General features: G+C 34.7%; 1 protein-coding gene across 4 annotated transcripts in view; it reads right to left on the bottom strand.

Annotated features, from left to right (window-relative positions):
* The window catches only part of HOMER1 (homer scaffold protein 1), a 130,970-nt gene that overhangs the window by 42,798 nt on the left and 64,367 nt on the right, over window positions 1-23,805 (bottom strand). For all 4 annotated transcript variants that reach the window (XM_038532471.1, XM_038532470.1, XM_038532472.1 and 1 more), the window contains exon 5: window positions 17,315-17,454. In XM_038532471.1, coding sequence (XP_038388399.1) covers window positions 17,315-17,454 — 140 coding nt within the window. The remainder of the gene's footprint in view (window positions 1-17,314; window positions 17,455-23,805) is intronic.

Here is a 23,805-nt window from a genome sequence, read left to right as displayed (position 1 = left end):
CCAAGTAGAGATTTAATTATTATGGGTTTCAATCTCTAAGTCTGGTTATTAGATAGCATTAGAGTTCAAAAATGTATTCTATTACAATATTCCATTCTCGGACATTATCATGTTATGGTTATCTCTTAGTGCTAGTGCTCTAATTTGAAATGGATCTATTGTTGGAAAGTATAAACTGATGGATTGATCACATATTTTGAATCTATAGTGACATCTGGAAGGAAGTTAAATGATTATAATTATGTGTGCACATAACGCAGAAGCATAGGAGGATACTATACTTACACTGCTTTTTCCTAAATTTCTACTTAAAGATAGAGATGGTTAATTTGACTCATATTTAATTATTTTAGGTAGCATAGTAACATTATCAATGTTTTTAATCGCTATAAACTTGGTACTAAAGCTCATGCCCAGCCACAGGAGATCATAAGAGGACATCTTATTTTCTGGACTAATGGCAAGATCATTTAGATTATTAAAAGAAAGGGCCTTAGGAATCATTACTTCTCTCTTTCACTTCACAGATGAGGAAACTAGCTTAGAGAGATGAAGTAATTTGCCTAAAATGAATACTACTGGTGGCATGGCCACAAAAACCCAAGTTCATCCCTTTATTTTTGAGATGGATATTATGGTAAGAATGTGCTTTATTTTTAGAGACCAATACAATGATCATAAAACCAATATATTATTCACATTTCTTCCCAGGAAATTATTCTCTCTAGAATTAAATCAGGTTCAGGATGCATTCATTTTCTAAACTGTTTCCATATTAAAATGGGCACTAATACAAGATAGCCCTTCTAAATTTTAAAGATCAGAAAAGTAACTGTTAAGGTAATGACTAATAATGGTTATACTTCTTCATATTTCTGAAGCACATGTTCACCAACTTTAATCCGTCCTTTCTATGACAGATTGTTTAGAAGAGCACATATATCAGATACTACCATATTTTGGGACTGCTTTAGAAAAAAAGGCACACTTTCTCTAAAATTTTTAGTAAAAAAATAACTTCTCAGTATTAGATTCCATATTTGGTGTTTAAAAAAATCAGTAGGGGCAACCGAAACCAGGTTCAGAATTATTTTTAGAGGAGTTTTTTTTTTTTTTTAAATATTTATCTATTTTTAGAGAGGTAGAGAGAGCGTGAGCTGGTGGCATGGGATAGGGATGGGGGTAGGGTGGAAGCAGAGGGGAAAGAATCTCAAGCAGATTCCCAGCTGAGCATGGAGGCCAATGCAAGGCTCAATCTCAAGACAATGCTGAGCTTAAATCATGAGTTGGTCACTTTACCAACTGAACCACCCAGGTGCTCCCAAGGAACTCTATTTTTATAAATGCTTATACATAACATTTTATCAATAATTTCATTACAACCCTCAAACTAGCTGACTGTTAACATAGGGTTTTTCTCATTATTCTGAGGTTAGAATTTCCAAAGATTATTCTTGCTGCAGTAATCAAGTATATGAGCACTAAACTAAATACAGAATGACACACTGTATCCTATGGATCAATAATACACTATGAACCAATATATATCATTCATATCAATGGATATGAATGCATGCATAAAACTCTTAAATGAGGGCAAATTATAAAATTAGTAAAGGAGGGAGAGATTACAGGGACAAACGGAGTTAGCTGAATAAAAGCCCCTTGTATAGTTCCCACTCCTACTAAAGTTAAATAACAAATTAAACAACATGAGTGAACTCTGTAGTACATATCACATTAGGGAACAGACTGGTAAAGAGAAATATGTAAGGCTCATCTAAAGCTATTACATTTTGAAAAAGTGACGAATACAAAAATACAACATTGTGAGGTCGAGTGCTTCTTGATCTCAACATGCTTAACCTAGGACTATATATCTATTCTCCTTTTTACAGCATTTGGAATAAGTTGTAAAATAAATATTTAAATAATATGGTAATGTAGGAAATATTTTCTAAATTCGAATACATATTATAAGCTTGATTCCCTAAATTCACTTTGAATTGACTTGTCTTTTGATACTATGACAGTGAGAACAAAGCAGAAGTGAATATTTTATAGCAATTTTAAAGCCTCACTCTGGGTGTCATTATCCGATAATGCACATGCTGTAACTATGTTTTCACTTGCAAAAATTGGGTTGATTTACGTGAAACAGAAAATGCTATATAATTACTTCCCAAAATATGTTATGAAAATAAAACTGTACAAATGAAACCAAATTCTGTAGGCTATCAAGAATTTTCTATGCATGAATTTTACCTAATTTTCCTTTATGCAAGTTTTCTTTTGGGTCCTTCTATCATATGAAGCAAATGCTTATCAAATTTCTATTACAACAATCTTATTTTTTTAAACTTTTTAAAAGATTTTATTTATTTATTCATGAGAGACACACAGAGAGAAAGGCAGAGACACAAGCAGAGGAAGAAGCAGGCTCCATGCAGGGAGCTTGATGTGAGACTCGATCTTGGGACCTCAGGATCACATCCTGGGGCAAACGCTCAACCAAAGGCAGGTGCTCAACCACTGAGCCACCCAGGCATCCCCAATAATCTTATTTTTATCCAAGTATTACTAAGATTTCACCTCTACCTAGTAACACAGAGTTTTATCTGTGTTAACTGTGTTAACAGTAACTCAGCTTTTATGGAAGTCTAAATTCTGGGCATCTCTGTATGCTTGAACCTTGTTTTGAGATTTTCACTTTTTTTCTTTAATTTTATCTATTTCCTTTTTTTTTTTTTTCTTATGATAGTCACAGAGAGAGAGAGAGAGAGAGGCAGAGACATAGGCAGAGGGAGAAGCAGGCTCCATGCACCGGGAGCCCGACGTGGGATTCGATCCCGGGTCTCCAGGATCGTGCCCTGGGCCAAAGGCAGGCGCTAAACCGCTGCGCCACCCAGGGATCCCAATTTTATCTATTTCCTTGTCATATTCATTTTCTTTTCAACTAGAATTTAATGAATTGGGTTGCCTTTTTTCTAAGAGGTATGAATAATTAAATCTCAATTTAAAAAAAAGGGGAAACCAGACACTTACTTTAGCTTTTCTTTAATTGTAATTATATAAAGCTCTTTGTTAAAAAATCAGTGCAATGTTTCATGCATTTAAATTTATACAAGGATGTTCATTGATAAATCACTTACAACTTCATTATCTTACTTCCATTGGAATATACCTAATATCCATTCATAGCTATAAAAAAAAGCACTTGTAAATTTAGAAATAAGTAAAATCTTATGATTATAGAAACTACCAACAAGAAACAGTCGAGTTATTAATTCTATACTTTTCTTAGAAACATTTAAAATTTGCCTCACAACATCCCTGTGAGGTGGGGAGTAAAGTGTTCTCATATATCACAACAAAAGAAGTGGACCAATACAAGAGTATCAGATTACATGTAGGAAAATGGCTTCATTATATCTTAAAGGAAGTGACAGGTATAAACAGTTCTACTTTGCAAATTAGGCTGATTATTTTCCACAATTTTTAAATCAGGAATAAAGCTATTTTGATTCTCAAATAGGAATTTTTCTTTATGAAGGACTTTCAAGCCTTCCGAAAATTAAGTGGAGCAAAGAGATACTGAAGGGTTCTGTTCCAGACCAGCAAAACTGAGCGAGTATCACAGTAAAGTGAGGCAAATGAGTTTTCTGGTGTCCCAGGGCATATAAAATTTATGTTCACACTATACTATAGTCTGTTAAGTGTATAAAAGCATTATCTAAAAAAAAAAATGTACATGCCTTAATTAAAAACTGCTTTATTGTTAAAAAATTCTAACCATCATCTGAGTTTTCAGCATTTTAATCTTTTTTGCTGGTAGAGGGTCTCGCCTCGATGTTGATGGCTGCAGACAGATCAGGGTGGTGGTTGCTGAAGGTTGAGCTGGCTGAGGCAATTCCCTAAAAGCAGACAACAAGGAAGTGTGCTGCACTGACTGGCTCTTCCTTTCATCAACAAATTCTCTGTAGTTAGTGATGCTATTTGATAGCATTTTATTCACAGACCTTCTTCCAAAATTGGAGTCAGTCCTCTCCAACCCTGTCTCTGCTTTATCACTTAAGTTTATGTGATCCTCTAAATCCTTTGTCGTCACTTTAATAATCTTCACAGCATCTTCTCCAGGAGTAGATTCCATCTCAAGAAACCACTTTCTTTGCTCATCCATAAAAAGAACTCCTCATCTGTTAAAATTCGATGAGATTGCAGCAGTTCAAATAATAATGATGAAAAGTTTGAAATAATGTGAGAATTACCAAAATATGACAGAGACCTGAAGTGAGCATTTGCTCTTGGAAAAATGGTGCCAGTAGACTTGTTCAATTAGAGTTGCCACACACCTTCAATTTGTAAGAAGCACATTATCTAGTCAGTGCAATAAAGCAAAGCACGATAAAACAAGTTATGCCTGTATAATATCATTTTGCCAAAGGAGCAAAACATTTCTTTCTTCTGCTACATGGAGATACCTTAAGTGCTATCTAGGAATAAAAAGGAATTTTAACTCTGAAGTTATCTTCTTTAAAGGTTCTTTCTACTTCTTTGGACTCTTCAAACTTAAAACTGTGAAGACTGGATATCTTAGAACTGTCATGTTTCTTTCTTCCATGTTAGTCACTCTCTTCTCTTAGGGATTATTTGCATCTTCTCTATCAGGACAAATGGCAGATCCTCTTCTTCCATAGGAAATGGTGACTCTGCTAAATTCCAAAACTCATGGCCACAGAAATGATCAGATAGCCAAGGAAAACTGGCTCTCTTCGCAGAAGAAAAAATATCCAACTTGGAGAACTGATCTTTTCTCACTTTACAAAAAAACCTATCCAGCAGGTATCAGGATTTAACGAAGTAAGGCAGCAGGATTTAAAGAAGTAAGGCAGCGTTTCCAGGAAAAATATTCAAAGCAGAATTTTTCTTTTAAGTGAGAAGTGGGGAAAAGGGAAGGGAGTTTATGTAGGTATATAATTTTTCTTCTTTATTATTTCTGCCTAAGATATACATCTCTCTCCAAAAAACCAAAATGGATAAACTATGTCTAATATTAGTTCAGGGCTTGGCACCTAAGAGGTCCTGGAGATGGCAAGACCACTAAGATAAGGTACATTTCCTTTCCTTGCTATGGAAACTAAGACTTTCCAACCATTATTATGGAAATGAATGACAGAATGATTTAGCTACATCCTTTAAAAGAAACTGAATAGGTAGATAGTCCCACTGTTCCCTGGACTCAGAAAATATCCAGTGATATGGTTCTTTACATAATTTATCAAATACTAATATTCAATCTCTAAATACTGAGAGAAAAAAATCTATTATTTCATAGAGCCACAAAGGCCTTAGTAACTTAGTTTATGAGTATACTAAGCATATCCTAGAACTATCTAATTACAAAAAACTATTAAGCCAAAGGATTGAATATACTTTCCAAAGACACGTTTATTAACATGTTTTTCCATTAACCTCATGTTAGAGACTCCAAGGCAGTTATGAAGAAAATTCACAAGAATTTTCTTATTACCATGAAGAACTTTGAGTGTTGAAAATCAAAAATAAAAAACCAAACCAAAACAAAACAATAAAAACCTCTTTAATGCCCCAGGTAAAGGAAACGAAAAAAATCTGGCTTAACTTAGTTTGTGACTTAATTTTCTACTTTATATGCATAGGTACCCTTTAAAATGTCCCACAAAATAATTTTAACATCCCTATGTTGCTTAAAGGTTAATGTACAAAGGTTAATGTACAATACAAAACTCTCTTAGACTACATGCATCCAGAAACATAAGATCTTAGAGATAAACTAGTAGAACACTACTGACATAAAACAAGTATTGATCACATAATTGATTTAAGATAATCATAAGCTAATGTTTATAAAAAAAAATCATAAGCTAATGTTTCTATAATGCAATAAGGGAATATGTGAAGAGTCTTCTAGAGTAATAATTATACTAGAAATCAGTTATTTAAAATGAGTAACTTTAATATGTTTGTTTCTATTCATATTTGATAAGAATATGCTTTATATTCACTAAAATAAAATGATTTATCCAGTATCTTCTTTTTTTTTAAATATTTTATTTATTTATGACAGATACAGAGAGAGAGAGAGAGAGGCAGAGACACAGGCAGAGGGAGAAGCAGGCTCCATGCACCGGGAGCCCGATGTGGGATTCGATCCCGGGTCTCCAGGATCACGCCCTGGGCCAAAGGCAGGCACCAAACCGCTGCGCCACCCAGGGATCCCTATCCAGTATCTTCTTTAAAAATATTTATATTCTCACTCTGTTTTTTAAAGAATGTATTTTTACTAGTTATTGTAATTTAGAAAAATTAAAAAAGAGGGAGCACCTGGGTGGCTCAGTTCGTTAAGTGTCTGCCTTCAGCTCAGGTCATGATCCCAAGGTCCTGGGATTGAGCCCCATGAGCTCCAAGAGCCCCACGTTGGGCTCCCTGCTCAGCTCAGTGGGGAGTCTGCTTCTCCCTCTCCCTCTGCCCCTCCCTCCTTACTTGCACGCTCTCTCACTTGCTCTCTCTCAAATAAATAAAATCTTTAAAAAGAATTAAAGTAGAAAAAAATCATTACTTAAAAAATCAGATAAAGACGTAAATCTGCTCACATTTCCACCATCCATAAAAGCTATTCCACATATTTTGGAAAAGATAAAAAGCTAGAAAACTGCAAAGTTTTATAATTTTAGACATAAAAACTAAGGCGTAGTGATGTGCTTTAAAGAAACAGTGACAGTTTTATAAAAGAATTCTACCTCTCAGTCAATTCTTCTATTCTTTAAAACAGACTATCAATTTACTTTTAAGAAATAGACTTAGGGAAAGCTATGTTGCTATATATATTGCTATATATGTCAAAGCATAGATTTCTAAAGCTACCAACTGAGGGAAAGAAGTCACTAAACAATTAGAATATCAATGGGAAAAAAAACATCAAAAAACTAAGAATATAAAGAGCATCTATGAGGGATGCCTAGGTGGCTCAGGGGTTGAGAGTCTGCCTTAGGCTCAGGGCGTCATTCCAGTCCAGGGATCGAGTCCCGCATGGGGCTCCCTGTGAGGAGCCGGCTTCTCTCTCTGCCTATGTCTCTGTCACTCTCCTTATGTCTCTCATGAATAAAGAAATAAAATCTTAAAAAAAAAAAGCATCTATGAAAACCCACAGTTAATGTCATAATTAACAGTGGAAGACTTAAAGCTTCCCCTCTAAGATAAGAACAAGACAAGAATGTCCACTCTTGTCCCTTGTATTTAGCATTGCACTGGAGGTTCTAGACTTGGCAATTAGTCAAGAAAATGAAATAAAAGACACTCAGATGAGAAAGGAAGAAATAAAATTCTCTCTATTTGCACATGACATGATTTTGTATATAGAAAATCCTAAGCAAGCCACCAAAAACTATTAAAATAAATGAGTTTATTAGCTAATTAATGGGATATAAGATCACTAAACAAAAATCATCTGTATTTCTATATATTAGCAATGAGCAATTAGAAAATGAAATAGAGAAAACAATCCCAATAACAGCATCAAAAATAAATCAAAATAACAGCATCAAAAATAAATAATAAAGGAATACATTTAACAAAAGAAGCACAAAACTTACACTTTGAAAAGTAAATAACATCGTTGAAAGAAATTAAAGAGCTCAATAAATGGGAAAATATCCCATGTTCACTGATTGACAGACTTATCATTACTAAGATGGCCAGCAAAATTGTTCCACAGATTCAATGCAATCCCTATCAGAATTTCAATGGACTTCTTTACAGAAACTCACAGGCTGATCCTAAAATTTATGTAGAAATCCTAGGGACTCATAATAGTTGAAACAATCTTGAAAAGGAAGAATGAAGTTGGAGGACCTAAATTTCCAATTTCAAAACATATTACAAAGCTACAGTCATGAAGAGTATGTTAGAATTGAGAGTTCAGAAATAAACCCCCATCTGTACAGTCAACTGATTTTTTTGACAGGGATGTCAAGACAATTCAGTAAGAAAAGAATAGTCTGTTCAATGAATGGTGCTGGGAAAACTATATCCACAGGCAAAAGAGTGAAGTAAGGCCTCTATCTCACAGTGTATGTAAAAATTGATTCAAAATGGATCAGACCTAAAGGATTATATAACTCTCAGAAGAAACATGTAAATTTTCATGATCTTGAATTAGGCAATGGTTTCTTAGATATGACAGCAAAAGTATACGAAACAAAGGAGAAAAATAGATAAATTAGACTTAATTAAAATGTAAAACTTTTGTAATGCAAAGGACACTATCAAAAGGTGAAAAGACAACTTACAGAATTGGAGAGAATACCTGCAAATGATTATCTGATAAGGAGTTTATATATCCAGAATATATAAAGAATTACAACCCAATTAAAAATGGATAAAGGATCTGAGTAGCCATCTGAAAAACATATAAAAGTGGCCAACAAGCACATGAAAAGATGCTCAACAATATTAGCCATTAGGGAAATATGTACAAATTGAAACCACAATGAGATAGCCCTTAACACCTACTAAGATGGCTATAAGTAAAAAGATATAAGAGAAAATAACAAGTCCTGATGATGTCAAGAAACTGTAACCTTTATACAATGCTGATGTGAATGTAAAATGGTACAGCTGCTTTTGCAAAGTTTAACCTGTAGTTTGGCAGCTACAGGTTAAACATCAAATTACCAAGTGACCCAGTAATTCTACTCCTAGGATATACGTGGATAACTGAGAACACGTATTACACAAAAACCTGTGCACAAATAATCATAGCAGCATTATTCATAACAATGGTAGAATTTTCAGAAAGTGGAAGCAACACAAATGTCTATTATCTAATGAGTGGATTAATAAAATGTAGTATATCCACACAATGGAATATCATCCAGCAATAAAAGGAAATGAAGTACTGATATATTCTACAATGTGGATAAACCTTGAAAACTCATGCTAAGTTAAAGAATTTAGTCATAAAAGACCACATATTATATGGTTCCATTTATAAAGAATGTCCAGAACAGGCAAATCTACAGACAGAAAGATTAGTGGTGACCTTGGATTGGGGGAAGAAGGTAGTGTGTAGGAGGAAAAAAAAAAAAGTAGTTGCTAATGGGGGAAGTGAAGAAAATGTTTTAAAATTGACTGTGGAGGGACGCCTGAGTGGCTCAGGGGTTTAGCGTCTGCCTTCGGCCCAGGGCGTGATCCTGGAGTCCCGGGATTGAGTCCTGCATCGGGCTCCCTGCATGGAGCCTGCTTCTGTCTCTGCCTGTGTCTCTGCCTCTCTCTCTCTCTCTCTGTGTCTCTCATGAATAGATAAAATCTTTAAAAATAATAATAAATAAAAAAATAAAATTGACTGTGGTGTTGGCTGCACACCTCTATAAATATATCAAAGTCCCCTTGAATTATACACTTTAAATAGGTGAATTATTTAGTATGTGAATTACATCTCAACAAAGCAGTTACTAAAATTACTAACAGGAATATTAACTGCTAAGTGGACACTACTGGAATTAAAAATGTAAACTATTCTTCATACTGATATTTTTGTTGATCCTGTCTAGTAATATATTATTATTATCACTAATGATCAAGATATACCAATGTATTTACCTCTTTCTGTCATCTCAGTGATGGCAAAAACATATATATTTATTTGCTTAACAAATTTATTCATGATCTCTTACATATCGAAATGGCTTGAAACTAAATGGTATACCAAGAAATGTAAATCAGTAAAACTCACTCCATAAGCTAAGAATCTAAGTAGGGAAGTTTAACAAGTAGTGGTAAATATATGTTGAACAATGACAAAAATCTGGATGAAAAGTATCTTGAAGTATGATACAGAAAACAAACCTGGAGTTTAGTGGAAGGAGCACTGCCTCAACCAGGAAGGACCCTAATGATCAATGCCTTTGGAGATCTCTGTTCTAATCAAGCCATTAACAAATACTGCTGCTGAATACCTCACCTCTTCCCTGGCCTTGCTTGTACTTCTTTTTTGTTGTTGTTGTTTTGCTTGTACTTCTGTAACATGAAGTGGATGGACTATGTAATAGAAAGTTTCTTCTATTTCCAAAGTTCTAATATTGAAGTTTAACTTCAATTTAGGCCAGGGTCATAAAAATCAACTATTTTCTCTACATTGGACATATGACCAAGCTAAACTGTCAGTGGAAAATGGAAAACTGATGGAAAATAAATAGAAGTAAAATATACATTTACTTTATTTTTTTTTAATATTTTTTTTAATTTTTTTTATTTATTTATGATAGTCACAGAGAGAGAGAGAGAGGCAGAGACACAGGCAGAGGGAGAAGCAGGCTCCATGCACCGGGAGCCCGATGTGGGAATCGATCCCGGGTCTCCAGGATCGCGCCCTGGGCCAAAGGCAGGCGCCAAACCGCTGCGCCACCCAGGGATCCCAATATACATTTACTTTAATTGGTTAGTCACATCTACATTTTTTTTTATCCCTACAAGGAAGGTGTAATCCCTAGAGCATGACTACTTTCAATACATTTATTTCAGTCTAAGAGCATGAGAGTAAGTTTACAGAGGCAGTGGTGCTAGAGCTTAAAGGATATTACAGAGGTTGACCAGTTGGTGGTCCAGTTATGGCCAGAGGTGGATAGGAGGAAATACAGAGTGTGGGTACACAGCCACTGCAAAGAGAAGGGAAAATGTTCCAAAAACAAGGAAGCAAGGACTTACAGATGAGAAAGCATGCTTGCTTGATTATACGTGGAAAACCACCAGCAATTTGGAGTAACTGCTATAAAAGCACAAGGTGATGTGGCCGAGGAGGCCTCATCCGGTGACCATGGAATGGTCCATACATACCATGACACAGAAATTGTTTGACTTTTGTGTTTGAAAGAAAAAACCTGTCAGAGTAATACGTCAAAAAAGAGGAAATGTCCAGGATTCATCTGCATGTTTATATCATCCCAAACACCTCCACCAAGAGTTTATAAGGTTATTACAACAACGAATATTGCTAGTAAAATATGCTTAAAATCTTTACCCTGGGCTAAACCATATGTAAATCAGTTTCCTTTTGAAAGTCTAAACTAGAAACCAGATGGGTCATCTAGTCCCTATCCCTCTGTATGGCATTATTTTAAAAAACTTTAGTATCTTCAGATGAACCTTGCACATTTTACTTTATCACAGACCTCACCACTCCTTACTGCCATACATACCACAAATGTCACACCTTTATGTGGCTTGTTTGACCTCTTATGTTCACATCTTGATCTTGTCCCTTACTCCTCTAGTAAGAAAGATGGGAATCCAATTAAAAGGAAGAACATTTTCCTCTAAGTCCTAGAACTATCTATATCACACACCTCCCTTCCAGTAGAATCCCCACTATAGTCTTTTAAAAACAGAAATGAAAGGTTAAAATGAATTTTAAAAGCCCTCTACAGGGAAGAGATCATAAATAATCTAGGATCAATCTGTTCCATTATGAATGACCACATGTCTAACTCCAGCTAGTCATTTTGAAAATGGAAGCTGACAATCAATGGGGACAGACTGATGAACATTCTTTCCCATTAATTACAATGATAAGGCAAAGAGGGAGAAGGGGAAGGGACCAATCCCAAGGTGAGTTACTAATGTTTTTATTTTATATGAATAGTTATTTTTCTTCTTCCATAAAACCTACATTAAGTGGTAATACCTGAAAAAAATGCTTCAGCAAATTTATACATTTTCTTCAAAATATTTTAGAAGACATTAGGAGAGAATAAAGATCAATTCTTAAAAATGCAGGACAGGAAATTTAAGTATACTTATTCAGAAAGATAATACTGTAAACACCCAATCACTATACTCTATTTTTTTACTGCATCTTATTTAAAATGTAAAAACTGCTTTTCACTTCCCAGAGAATGTAAACTGCATATATTATGAAATTACTATAGTACTTCTTATAAAATGCTATCTATTCAAAATTATGGTAAAGGAAATTCTGACACCTCTAAATTCTTATATTACAATCTCTCATAATCTGTCTCAGCCTTCAAATTAATTTTTAAAAAACCTAATCTAATTTCTGAAGTTCAATGGTGGAAGAATAACAATATTTAAGTCGTTGTAACTATTAGTGGAATCCTACAATTTAAACTTTCACCTGCAATTATATTAATGATAAAGCACTTCTTGTGAAATCAAATCCCAGGTTTACAAATAAAATTTTATCCAAACAAAAGTTAGCTAGAGAGATTATTTCTATTTTAGTTCTTACCTATGACCCTTTAAGTTTTGCCTACTATTCATAAAAATGGGAGACACAGGGCATAGCTAAGAAGAGTATAGTACCCCAGAGCTCTTAACAGTCATTCATCTTTTTCCTGTTTGTATCATCTTTCAAGTAAGTACAAACTGTATTTGATTCAAAATAAAGCACTTTTTTAAAAAATTTAACATGTAACTATAACGGTGTATAAGTTTTCTAACAAAATTTAGTTTTTCAAATTGTGCAAATATCCCTGATCAGTTTTAAAGCAGTAGCTTTCTGAAACTCTGATAATGAAGAAATTACGCTATTAAATAAAAATTAAATGAACCCAACCCAGATTTCATAAATTTGAGTAAAATTGTAGTTTGCTGGTTTAAAGTAAAATCAATATATTAAAGAGTAACATCTGTGCATACATCCTTTAATGAATATCTGCTGGAAACACACAAAGTGGCAGAAAAATCTCTTTAACAGAAGAGAATACACATGCAGCACCCCCAAAATGTGTAAGTACTAGCAGCACCATAAGAATATACTATATAAACATTAAAAGAATTTAAATATAATCAGTGCTTAAAACAGCCTATTTTCCTTAATATAATCAAACGGTTATTAAAATTTATCAGTACAAAAATAGCTTCACAAACTACTAATGTATATATACTAGTTCTGGACTCTCAGAAATAAAATAATAGCAGTTATTTATCAATATGTTACTGTATATGTGGGGAACATAAATTTACACTGAACAAAATAAAAACTTTTAGTTTTTAGTATTATATTCTAACAGCACTGGGATAGTGTAAAATTAACTATTTCCAAAGGGAATTTAGATAGCTTTAAGTCTTAAAAAAACATATCCTAGAATTTCTTATTAAGAACAAGTAAATTCCAGAATTCATACAGCTGATGCTATAAAGCAAACAGTAAGTCCCTGGAAACAGAAAACAAAACCTTCCCCCATTTGTTTATGCTCTTCTATTAGTATATATCTGCTTTATTTAGTACATAGCTAATCTAAGATAAGGTCTCAAAGGACACCCTGAACACTTCGGTGGGGAAAATATACCTGCTCAGTCCTCAAATGATTTTTATCATTTAGGTTAAAAATAATTTTTAAGAAAAATAGCAATTTAGATAAAATATAATGCCATTTCTCCCAAAGAAATCACACTTGATCTTAGCCAAAAGGCTGAGAAGTGATCCTCCCCAAAGAAATCAGTAAACGTTTTCATCCTCACTAATTCCCCCTTTTATACACTCCTAAACTTCAAAAAAAGCATTTATATAAATACACTAAAAATGTATTAATTTATTGAAACTTACTCAATGAGAATGTTTTTGCATAAGGTAAGGACATAAATAGCACTTGACTAAGGTATACTGAGTAGCCCATACATTCTAAAATTTAGTTCAGCAGTATAATTAAAAATCAAAGAAAAGAGTAAATAATGCAAAGTAGACCGTATAATGACACTGAGATAGAATATAAATAGCTGTGCTACCTTAGTAAGTAAGTTTTTTAAAAAGCTCGAAAGTAATTTTAAAACGTATTGTGGGGCAGCCCAGGTGGCTCAGCAGTTTAGCGCCACCTTCAGCCCAGGGCATGGATCCTGGAGACCCGGGATCGAGTCCCACATCAGGCTCCCTGCATGGAGCCTGCTTCTCCCTCTGCCTGTGTCTCTGTCCCTCTCTCTCTCTCTGTGTGTCTATCATGAATAAATAAAATCTTAAAAAAATAAAAATAAAAAATGAAAGTATTGTGGATGAAATTTTATGTCTGTGATTTGCTTTTAAAATAATACAAAAGTGGGGGATCCTTGGGTGGCTTGGCGGTTTGGCGCCTGCCTTTGGCCCGGGGCGCGGTCCTGGAGTCCCGGGATCAAGACCCGTGTGGGGCTCCCTGCATGGAGCCCGGTTCTCCCTCTTCCTGTGTCTGCCTCTCTCTCTCTCTCTCTCTCTCTCTCTGTGTCTATCATGAATAAATAAATAAAAATCTTAAAAAAATTAAAATAAAATAAAATAATACAAAAGTGGAAGAGTGGGCAGGGGTAGGAATAAGACCGGCCATTTTTACATAACTCTTGAAGATGGGTGGGGGGGTGTTCATGGGAGTTCATCATAGTACTCTCTCTTTCAAATATATTTGAAAATCTGTGTAAGTTTAAAGAATAACAAAAAAAAAATCTTCCTTATGTCTTTAAAGCTAGTAATTTTTAAAAAGTACATAAAACTAACAAAGAGTAAAGAACCAACCATAACACAAATGCCAAAATTTCAGGACCAAATGAAAATCAAGGCCACCCTTTGGTATGTTAATTAATGAATTCATGAGACTAGGTACACGGTTTGAATTTTAAGAGCACAAATTGGCTTGCTAAGTACTATTACTACCATCAACTCTTAATTAACTTGACTAACTAGGTCATTGCTCTTCATATCCTTTCTTCATGAAATCACAACACATAGATATTTTAGTGACTTTGCTCCTTACTTAACAGTAAAATGGCATCAACCAGGACAGAGAAATGTTGGCAATATATATATTTGTTCATTCTTTTCTGTTGAAGTAAGTACTAAGGAAGAAGGCAAACATTGTCTAAATAAGCCTTAAAAAACATACTTTTGTCTTCCTTTTTAAAAAAAAAAGCGTTTAAATTATCAAATTTAAACACAAGTTTCAGATTTAAATAAAAATTATTTTAATCTTCTGTTTCTCATTCATGAAACGCTGATCTTATTTCTACAGAGTACTTTTAGGATAGGAAGATAATAACTTCCTAACACTACGGCGTACTTGTGATAGGAGTTCAACTAAAATGTACTCTAACTGGCATTCCCTATTGGGATCAAAAGGTGAGCGGCAATCCTACTCAAGTTTCATGAACTATGCAACCTAGGACAACTGACCTAACCGCTGGGATTTAGTCTCATGTGTTGAAGGCACACGCTTTCAAACTGATGTTTCTTACATTATAATCAGGCACCTACACAAATCTGTGCATTACTGAATGAAGCAAAGTTTCTATTCTTAATGTGAATTTTACTCCAATATTTCCTATCTCATGTTTCATTTTTTAGAATGCCAAGAATAACCTAAATTGATTTCAAACTACCGAAGTTTGGAAGATCCTAGATTACACCATCTTTAAGGTCTCTCCTGTTATTTTGGGATTCTAACATTGGTTATAAAACACTCAATCGTCCATCTCAGGTAGAAATCAAAACTAGTTCAGAAGGTAAGTCTTCTGAAATCCTGTAAGCTATTTTTAAAATGGTATAACAAGAAAACTATAAGACTGTATAATACCTTTAACATAATTAAAAGCTTTAAATGACCTATTAAATTTTCTTTTCAGAACTCAAGTATCTCCATGAGTAATCTACAGATTCTAGTAGTCAAAGAAGCCGTACCTTCAAGTAAAAATAACTAACTCCTATTAGACTCCCAAGTACAGAGCAGATCAATAGAAGATGACTAATCCCAGTCCATAACTCCAAATACTAAGGATCAGGAAAACAACAAACATTCAGAGACTTTTAGGTGCATAAAGTAAACTAGAAATAGTTTTTACAAATGTTAAATACAAAAGTTCTCATTTCCAAATGCTATAATATTCAATGCACATGGCTCATTTAAGTAAGTCAAAGAAATCAAATTTATTATGTTCAGTGCATTTACATCTTTTATATGGGTATGTTAAATTTAATAGGAATAAAATTTTTCCTTCCCTTTTTAAAAACTGCATACTAATCACATTGCTCTTCAGTTGTAATAGCATATTAAAAAAAAACCCTATATATTTTACCTATTGATGTGTACATGATATTCAGAGGAACTAATAAATTTTTCATGTATTCAGTTTATTTTTATAACAATAGAAAAGAGAATATGCTTACACTGCCATAGTTAAAACATATTAATGCTTTAACCATGATAATTCTAAGATGGGTCTACTATTGTATGCCAAATTATTAGCATTTTTAGGTACAAAATTAGAATACTCTTGCAGTCACAAAGTTTTCCTCACACGTTCCTTAAAAAAACTCACAACTAATTTCTTCCTCAGCCTGATCATGAGGTCTCTCAGTGTTAGTCTCTAATGTGTATATTCCGTGCTGCCCCTAATATTCAACAAATTCAATCAAAATTAGAATTCTCATGAAAAAAAGTTCTGGAATATTCTCACTTCACAGTTGTTCTGAATATGTTCAAGAATTTGATCTTTTTAGAAATTGGTCCTCAAAAGAGATGCACAATATAGGAAAACTATTTTCTTAATTTCATTAAAACTACCTGGTCAAAAATTTCCAAAGAAAGATAAAATTTAACTTTAAGACAATGACTTATAGGTATTCGTTTTTATTTGCAATGCTGCAGTTCCAGAGACCTGTGTCCAAAAAAATACCACAGTATGGCAAATTAACTGGTTTAGAACACATTTAAGATAAATTTTATCTTTTTGAAGTATCAAATTCTTTTACAGTTCAGAACTACAAGATTTATCCCCTGTTAGTTGGTACAAAAACTCAATCTGTCATAAATGTTAATAGAAGTTACAACAATAACTTCTTTCCTTCTGTGAAATCCTATGGTGAGCTCATCTCTAAGAGTACAGTAAAGCTTAATTTCAGAGTAGGAAGTAGATTTAAAAAACAAAAAGCAAAAAAAAAATTTTAACCCTCAAGAACATAGATGAAACCAGGTTAACAAAGGTGGCCTTTTAGGGGCTGTGTTAAAAAAATAAGTAGAAAAGATTTACAATAATGTGTTTCACTGAAAAATGATTTGTACTGCAATTAACTCAGTAGTTCTTTTTCTACATAAAGGAAATGTTCATTCCAGTCCATATAGGCATCTATAAACTATTTAAAAACCTTTCTGAGGTTAAAAGTAACAGTTTAAAAAAAGAAAAGAAAAAGATTGACCTGGGTTTTCACTTAGGGTTATAACTTTTCAAAATTTATCTGAAACCAATAAGTTTCCATATTTACACATTTTACTTAATCATGATGGTTGAATTGAATCTGTACCTATGTGAAAATGGCAATGCATTCTGAGTTGGTTCAGCCCTTGGCTCTGAGTTCTGTGTCACATCAGGTGTTCTTTCATCATCTGTTCCATTGATACTTTCTGGTGTTAAAGGAGACTGAAGATCTCCGCCTGCTGATTCCTTTAAAAAAAGGGAGGTAGGGGATAAAAGTGTTATACTTTTATTAAAATATACAAGATTAACTTAAAGTTCAAAGTGACTCCAACGTATGCTTACTTACAAACTATACTTCCATTGAAATTTGAGTCAAAGATGTAAAAAATAAAATTTAAAGGAGAAATAATTTTTAAAAGCAGAACAACTCATAAGAAAACAATATAATTTAGAAATGTAGTTTCAAAGAACTAAAGAACTTCTGGGTTTATATAAACAAGTAATTGGTTAGAATAAAAGATGTTCAGAGAACTAATTATGAAAAAGAAGACAGCACAAAAATGCAAGAAAATGTTATTTTCCTTGGGAAGGTAGGAAGGCAAAGGGAAGAATGGAATCTTCAACAAGTTTTAATTTTTTTTTATCTGCCCTACTTTTCAATTCCATAGTTATCTACAAAAGCAGCCAGAAATCCCTCTGCTACACATATAGAGTGAGTGCATTTCAGTTTGCCTGAACAATGGAATTATTTTTCTTCACAAAATTTGTCTTATTTCTACTTTAAATTAAGTTTTGTCTATCAAGGTAAATTTAATTCGTTCCTCTGGAAAGTAAGTAGAATTTAAAATGAAGCTCAAGCTGACACTTATTATTGTGACTGCCATCTTAAGATTTTCTAAGTTTGGTATTATTAGAGATCAGAATTGAGGGGTCATTGGATAAATCTGTTAACCAGGAGAGGTCCTAGTACCAGATCATTTTAAGTATAGCTTTGTGGACCCCTTGTGATCTCTGGGCACTAAAACTTCACGACTGAAATATTAGGCTATGCTAAGGAAGAAAATGAAAGCATCAGTGTCCAATAGGAGAGCAGGTAGGTATGGTCATAAGCTCAAAAAATATGGGATTTCTTCAAATAAAAACAAGAGGGGTACATGGCTGGCTCAGCTGGTAGAGCATGCGACTCTTGATCTCCAGGTGTGATTTTGAGCCCCATGAGGGGCAGAGCTTACTTAAAAGAAAACCCAACCAAGAAGATAAATGTATGTAATACAGGAAAATGCTTATAATTAGAAAAATATAAGTATACAAGGAGATATCTTAGATTATGATAATTTATATATGTTACATAAAAATACTTCACATGGAGAAATCCTAGGAAGAAATATAGAAAATATTAATGTGGTAACTAACTTTCTTTCGGGAGCTTCTGGTTTTAGATTGAATGTATTTTATTTCACATTTAAGTATTTTAACAAATTCTACCATAATGCTATAAATTATATAAGCTATTAAAGGTCAAAAGGCTACTTTCTTTTTTTTATTTTTATTTTTTAAAGATTTATTTATTTATTTATGATATACAGAGAGAGAGAGAGAGAGAGAGAGAAAGAGGCAGAGACACAGGAGGAGGGAGACGCAGGCTCCATGCCAGGAGCCCGACGTGGGACTCGATCCTGGGACTCCAGGATCGCACCCTGGGCCAAAGGCAGGCGCTAAACCGCTGAGCCACCCAGAGATCCCCAAAAGGCTACTTTCTTGATTCCACCTTATCACTTAACCATTTTTCAATTATTAATTGAAACCTCTATTTTGACCTTTAATTTCATTCTTTTAAAATCTTTCTCCTAAATCCTCTTTTTTTCAATTAACTGACCGTCAATGCATGAATAAGGTTTATTGTATAATGTGACAACATAAAATGGGAACGATATCCCAAGTGGCTACTTCTAGGTCAATTATGGATCATATCAATTAGCCAAAAAGTTCAAGAAGCATGAAGAAATAAATCAAGACTATTTCTCTTCCAGAAAGCCAAACCGAACTAAAATAATAAAGGTGCACTGTCCAGTCAGTTGAACAGTAAGTTGATTCACTGGAAATGAGAACAGAAACAAATTACCACGTTAACCTGAAAGGGTTAACAACTAAGGATTCACTTGGAGATTTGCTAGGATTGAAAAGAGTGTGAGGGACAAAAGTAGATTAGGATTAAAAGAGAGAGGAAAGAGAAATAGTAGTTTGATTTCTGGTTCTCACTGCCTTCTGGGGGGAAATGAGGGTTTTGGTACATGGGGCTGGGGGAGGCCAAGAATGTCGAAGCTACTGAAGCAGAAAGACCATTTCAGAGACAGGCTAGGAAGGACAAAAAGGACAGGAAGAAAGAGATAGAGGTTCCAACAATCCCAAGTACCTCAACTCACAAACTTTCCATCAGAATGCTTGAATATTAGCTATATTTAATGAAAGGCATGCTCAGTTACCCAAGACATTATATCTAAAATGAAAAAAAAAATAAAATAAAATAAAAATAAAATAAAAAGCCAGAGCATTTTTTTAAATAAAGCAGGCTAAAAATTAATAAAATCAGTATTTGCTCATAAGAGTTACAACGGTACATAAGAGCATAAAGGGAAAATCAAACTCCTTTGACTTTCTAACTACCCAACAGGTAGTCAAAAGTAATCTGTGAAACCTTCTGGGAATTTTATCTGTATTAAAAATAACACAGTGAAATTATTTTATTTAATGTATTCCAAACATCTAGTTCTTTTTTATACTAAATTTTGAGTAATTTCTTAAACATTCAAGTTACGTTATTTCTATAAAAAAAACATACCTTATATCAAGCCAATATTTTATATCTTAAATTCAAACATTAAAATTAAAAACTTGGAGATATACTAGACTATAAACTTTTGAAAGGAAAAAAACGGATAGGCTGTCTTTAGAAAGACATTCTTGGGACGCCTGGGTGGCTCAGTGGTTGAGCGGCTGCCTTCGCCTCAGGGCGTGATCTCAGAGTCTCAGGATCTAGTCCCACATAGGGCTTCTTGTACGGAGCGTGCTTCTCCCTCTGCCCGTGTCTCTGCCTCTCTCTGCCCCTCTCTGTCTCTCATGAATAAATAAATAAAATCTTTAAAAAAAAAGACATTAAGCTAATATGGCTAGTAACCATTTAAGGTAAAAATTATCAAACATATCTTTTTGACACATGGCTGTGTATGTGTATATGTATACCAAAGTTGATAAGAAAGATGAAAAGTGTGAAACATAAAATATAAGCACAGATCTAAGACTCAGCAACTGCTTCTTAAGAATTTTCTCTCTCTGGGGCACCTGGGAGGTTCAGTCCGTTAAATGTTGCCTGCGTTGGGCTCAGGTCATATTCCAGTCATCTGGGGATTAAGCCCCACACTGGGCTCTCTGCTCAGTGGGGAGTCTGCTCCCTCCCTCCCTCTGCTTCTCACCCCACTCATGCTTGTGCTCTCTCTCTCTCTCAAATAAATAAAATCTTTAGAGAAAAAAAGAATTCTTTCTCTCCACTCATTTATGAAGTTGTAGGAAAGCCAAAAATAAACCAACAAAAAACCCACAGTAGGAAATATCCTGAATCACATGAAAAAGAAATGATCTAGGCCTCTCCAGGCCTTCAGGGTGGTACCACTAACCTCCCCTCTCATGTCTGTGCTGTAGTAGGACAGTGGGCAGGAAGGATGGGGCAGCATTGCCTTCTCCTCTAGACCAAATACCACCACCACCTTCCATTTAATTCCAGTAAAGACTAAAATTAAAATTCCTGTTACAGTTCCAACCTTTCTGACTTAAGGAAAACAGAGCTCCTTCTCTTTATCATTTGATAAACATTCAAAGAAGACTTATCAAAAAAAAAAAAAAAAGAAGACTTATCCTATTTCAGTCTTTTCTATTTAAATGAAGATGAAAACACTGTTTTCTGGGCAGAAACTCAAACAGGAAGGACCTTATAATTTTGAGTTCCCATGGCTGTAGATACAGAAAGAAATGCCAGGGAAGAGACACAGAAGAACAAAAGGATACATTAAGGAAGATGAGGCTGAGATCATATGCCTACTACTGTCATAAACCATTCTCCATACCTGGTCACCACTTCTGAAATCCTACTTTCTGACAACCATAGAAATTCTTTGTAAACTAACTCATGCTGCTCTTTCCCCATGTAAAAGTGTAATGGCTGACGGATGCACAGTGCTAGTGGGTTAATCTCTCTTCTGTATATTTTTGTACCTACTAGTTACATTAAATGCTTACCAAGAATCAGCTCTACCTGTCCCAAGCATATTTATGCGAATTGCATTTATATTATTATACAGCTGAATTAAATATTATGCAAGCTAATAAAATCTAAATTCAAAGCTAGAGTGGTTATTTTGATAAAAACCAAAACACACTCTTAGAAACTAAAAAGTAAAATAAAATCTACAGTAACAGAAAATGACAGGAAAATCTACTATCACACTCAGATTTCTTTCCAAGTGACAAAGGTTAGCTCTACTTAAAAGAAAAACAGGAAATTGCAGACAATTAATTATAAGTATGATTTATGTACAAAAGATAACATGGAATTCCAATCAACAGATTCATATTCAAAAATTCATATTCAGCTTTAAATAAAAATATTGGTGAATCCCTAAAACATAGTATTATTGAACTTTAATTTATAAACTTAAAGATCTTTCAATGCTTCTTCACAGTAACCGACTTTTTTTTTTTTTTTAAGATTTTATTTATTTGACAGAGACAAAAAGCACAAGCTGGGGGAGTGGCAGACAGAGGGAGAGGGAGAAGCAGACTCCCTGCTGAGCAGGGAGCCAGATATGGGGCTCTATCCCAGGACCTCTGAGATTGTGACCTGGGCTGAAAGTATGGTGCTTAACTGACTGAGCCACCCAGGTGCCCCATTAACCAACCTTTAAAAAAAAAAAAATTATTTATTTATTCATGAGAGACAGAGAGAGGCAGAGACACTGGCAGAGGGAGAAGCAGGCTCCCCACTGAGCAGGGAGCCCAATGTGGGACTCGATCCCAGGACCCTAAAATCACAACCTGAACCAAAGGCAGATGCTCAACCACTGAGCCACCCAGAAATCCCATTCAATTTTTTTGATTAACTCATCAACTACTAGTTTTAATTCTAACAGGTAAGAGGCACTGTACACCCTCCTATCCTCTCAACCTAACCCACACTCTTCTCACTTGCTCTTCAACCTGGTATCTAACGGCCCTCTGCCATTATGTGACTTTGTCAGATGCAATCTAGCTTTATTCCCCTCCATGGTCAGCCTATACCAGAAAGCCAATCACCCTCATTATATTCTCACTAGCATTTAGAGGCTTCCTTCCACAACAACTATCTTGCCAATTTACAATTTCTATCAACTAAACCATCATTCCTCATTCTTGTGTGCCCAAGCTAACCAAGTACAATGAGAGAAAATGCTATTAAATAGGTTAGTGTCATGAAAATAATTCTGAGCCCTGACTTCAATTATGCTCTTTAAGTGCTGAGTAATCTTTAATTTTACTTATACTCCCACTTGACTCTTCTTTTTTTACCTTACCTAACAGCTGTTCCAAACCTGTGTTCAAGCCTTCTCTCTCAGTGAATGACCTAACTCTTCCTTCCAGCGAAAATAACCTGGCATGGACTTCCTTAGTCTTCCTCCTATCTGTATCTGAATCTATTTTTATCCTTCCCTCCTGTCTCAGATGAAGAAGTGGCTCATTTGTTTCCATCCTCCTCCCTCACAATATTACCCTCTGCTGCACAATGCTCCATCAATGATCCCCTTCCTTCTATTTTTCTGTCTCCTTTACTCATCCCTTACATTTAAAAACATATGCAAATCACTCCCATACATACATTCTACAAAAAAATATCCTCAGCGTCGCATGTTCCTGAGATTATGTTAAACTCTTATTCTCGGGATCCCTGGGTAGCGCAGCGATTTGGCACCTGCCTTTGGCCCAGGGCGCGATCCCGGAGACCCGGGATCGAGTCCCACATCGGGCTCCCAGTGCATGGAGCCTGTTTCTCCCTCTGCCTGTGTCTCTGCCTCACTCTCTCTCTCTGTGACTATCACAAATAAATAAAAAATTAAAAAAAAAAACTCTTATTCTCCTCCTACAAAAGAAAATAATATTTGTGACCTTATTCCCACTACCAAACACTTCTGCCATAAGAATAGCCCAAAGTCACTAACTCTACTTCCTTTCATTCTAGAAACTACTTCACACTGGGGGCGTGGTGGCTCAGCTGGTTATGTGTCTGCCTTCAGCTCAGGTCAAGATCCCAGGGTCCTGCTCAGTGGCGATCCTGCTTCTTCTCCCTGTCCTGCTCCTGCTCTTCCTACTTGTGTGTGTGTGTCCATGTACGTGTACTCTCTCTCTCAAATAAATAAATCTTAAAAAAAAAAAAAAGTAACTACTTCACATGGCCCTTCTATACCAACAGTCCACCTGTAAATTACCAGTGAACTCTGGTTTGTTAGGCTTAAAGTCCTCTTTTATTGTTATTATTTTTTTTTATTAATTCATGAGCAAAGAGATAGAGATGGA

Source organism: Canis lupus, chromosome 3 (genome assembly GCF_011100685.1).
Source record: "Canis lupus familiaris isolate Mischka breed German Shepherd chromosome 3, alternate assembly UU_Cfam_GSD_1.0, whole genome shotgun sequence".
Classification (NCBI taxonomy): domain Eukaryota; kingdom Metazoa; phylum Chordata; class Mammalia; order Carnivora; family Canidae; genus Canis; species Canis lupus.
The sequence above is the reverse complement of the archived record's forward strand: the minus strand, read 5'-3'. Positions and strand labels throughout refer to the sequence as shown.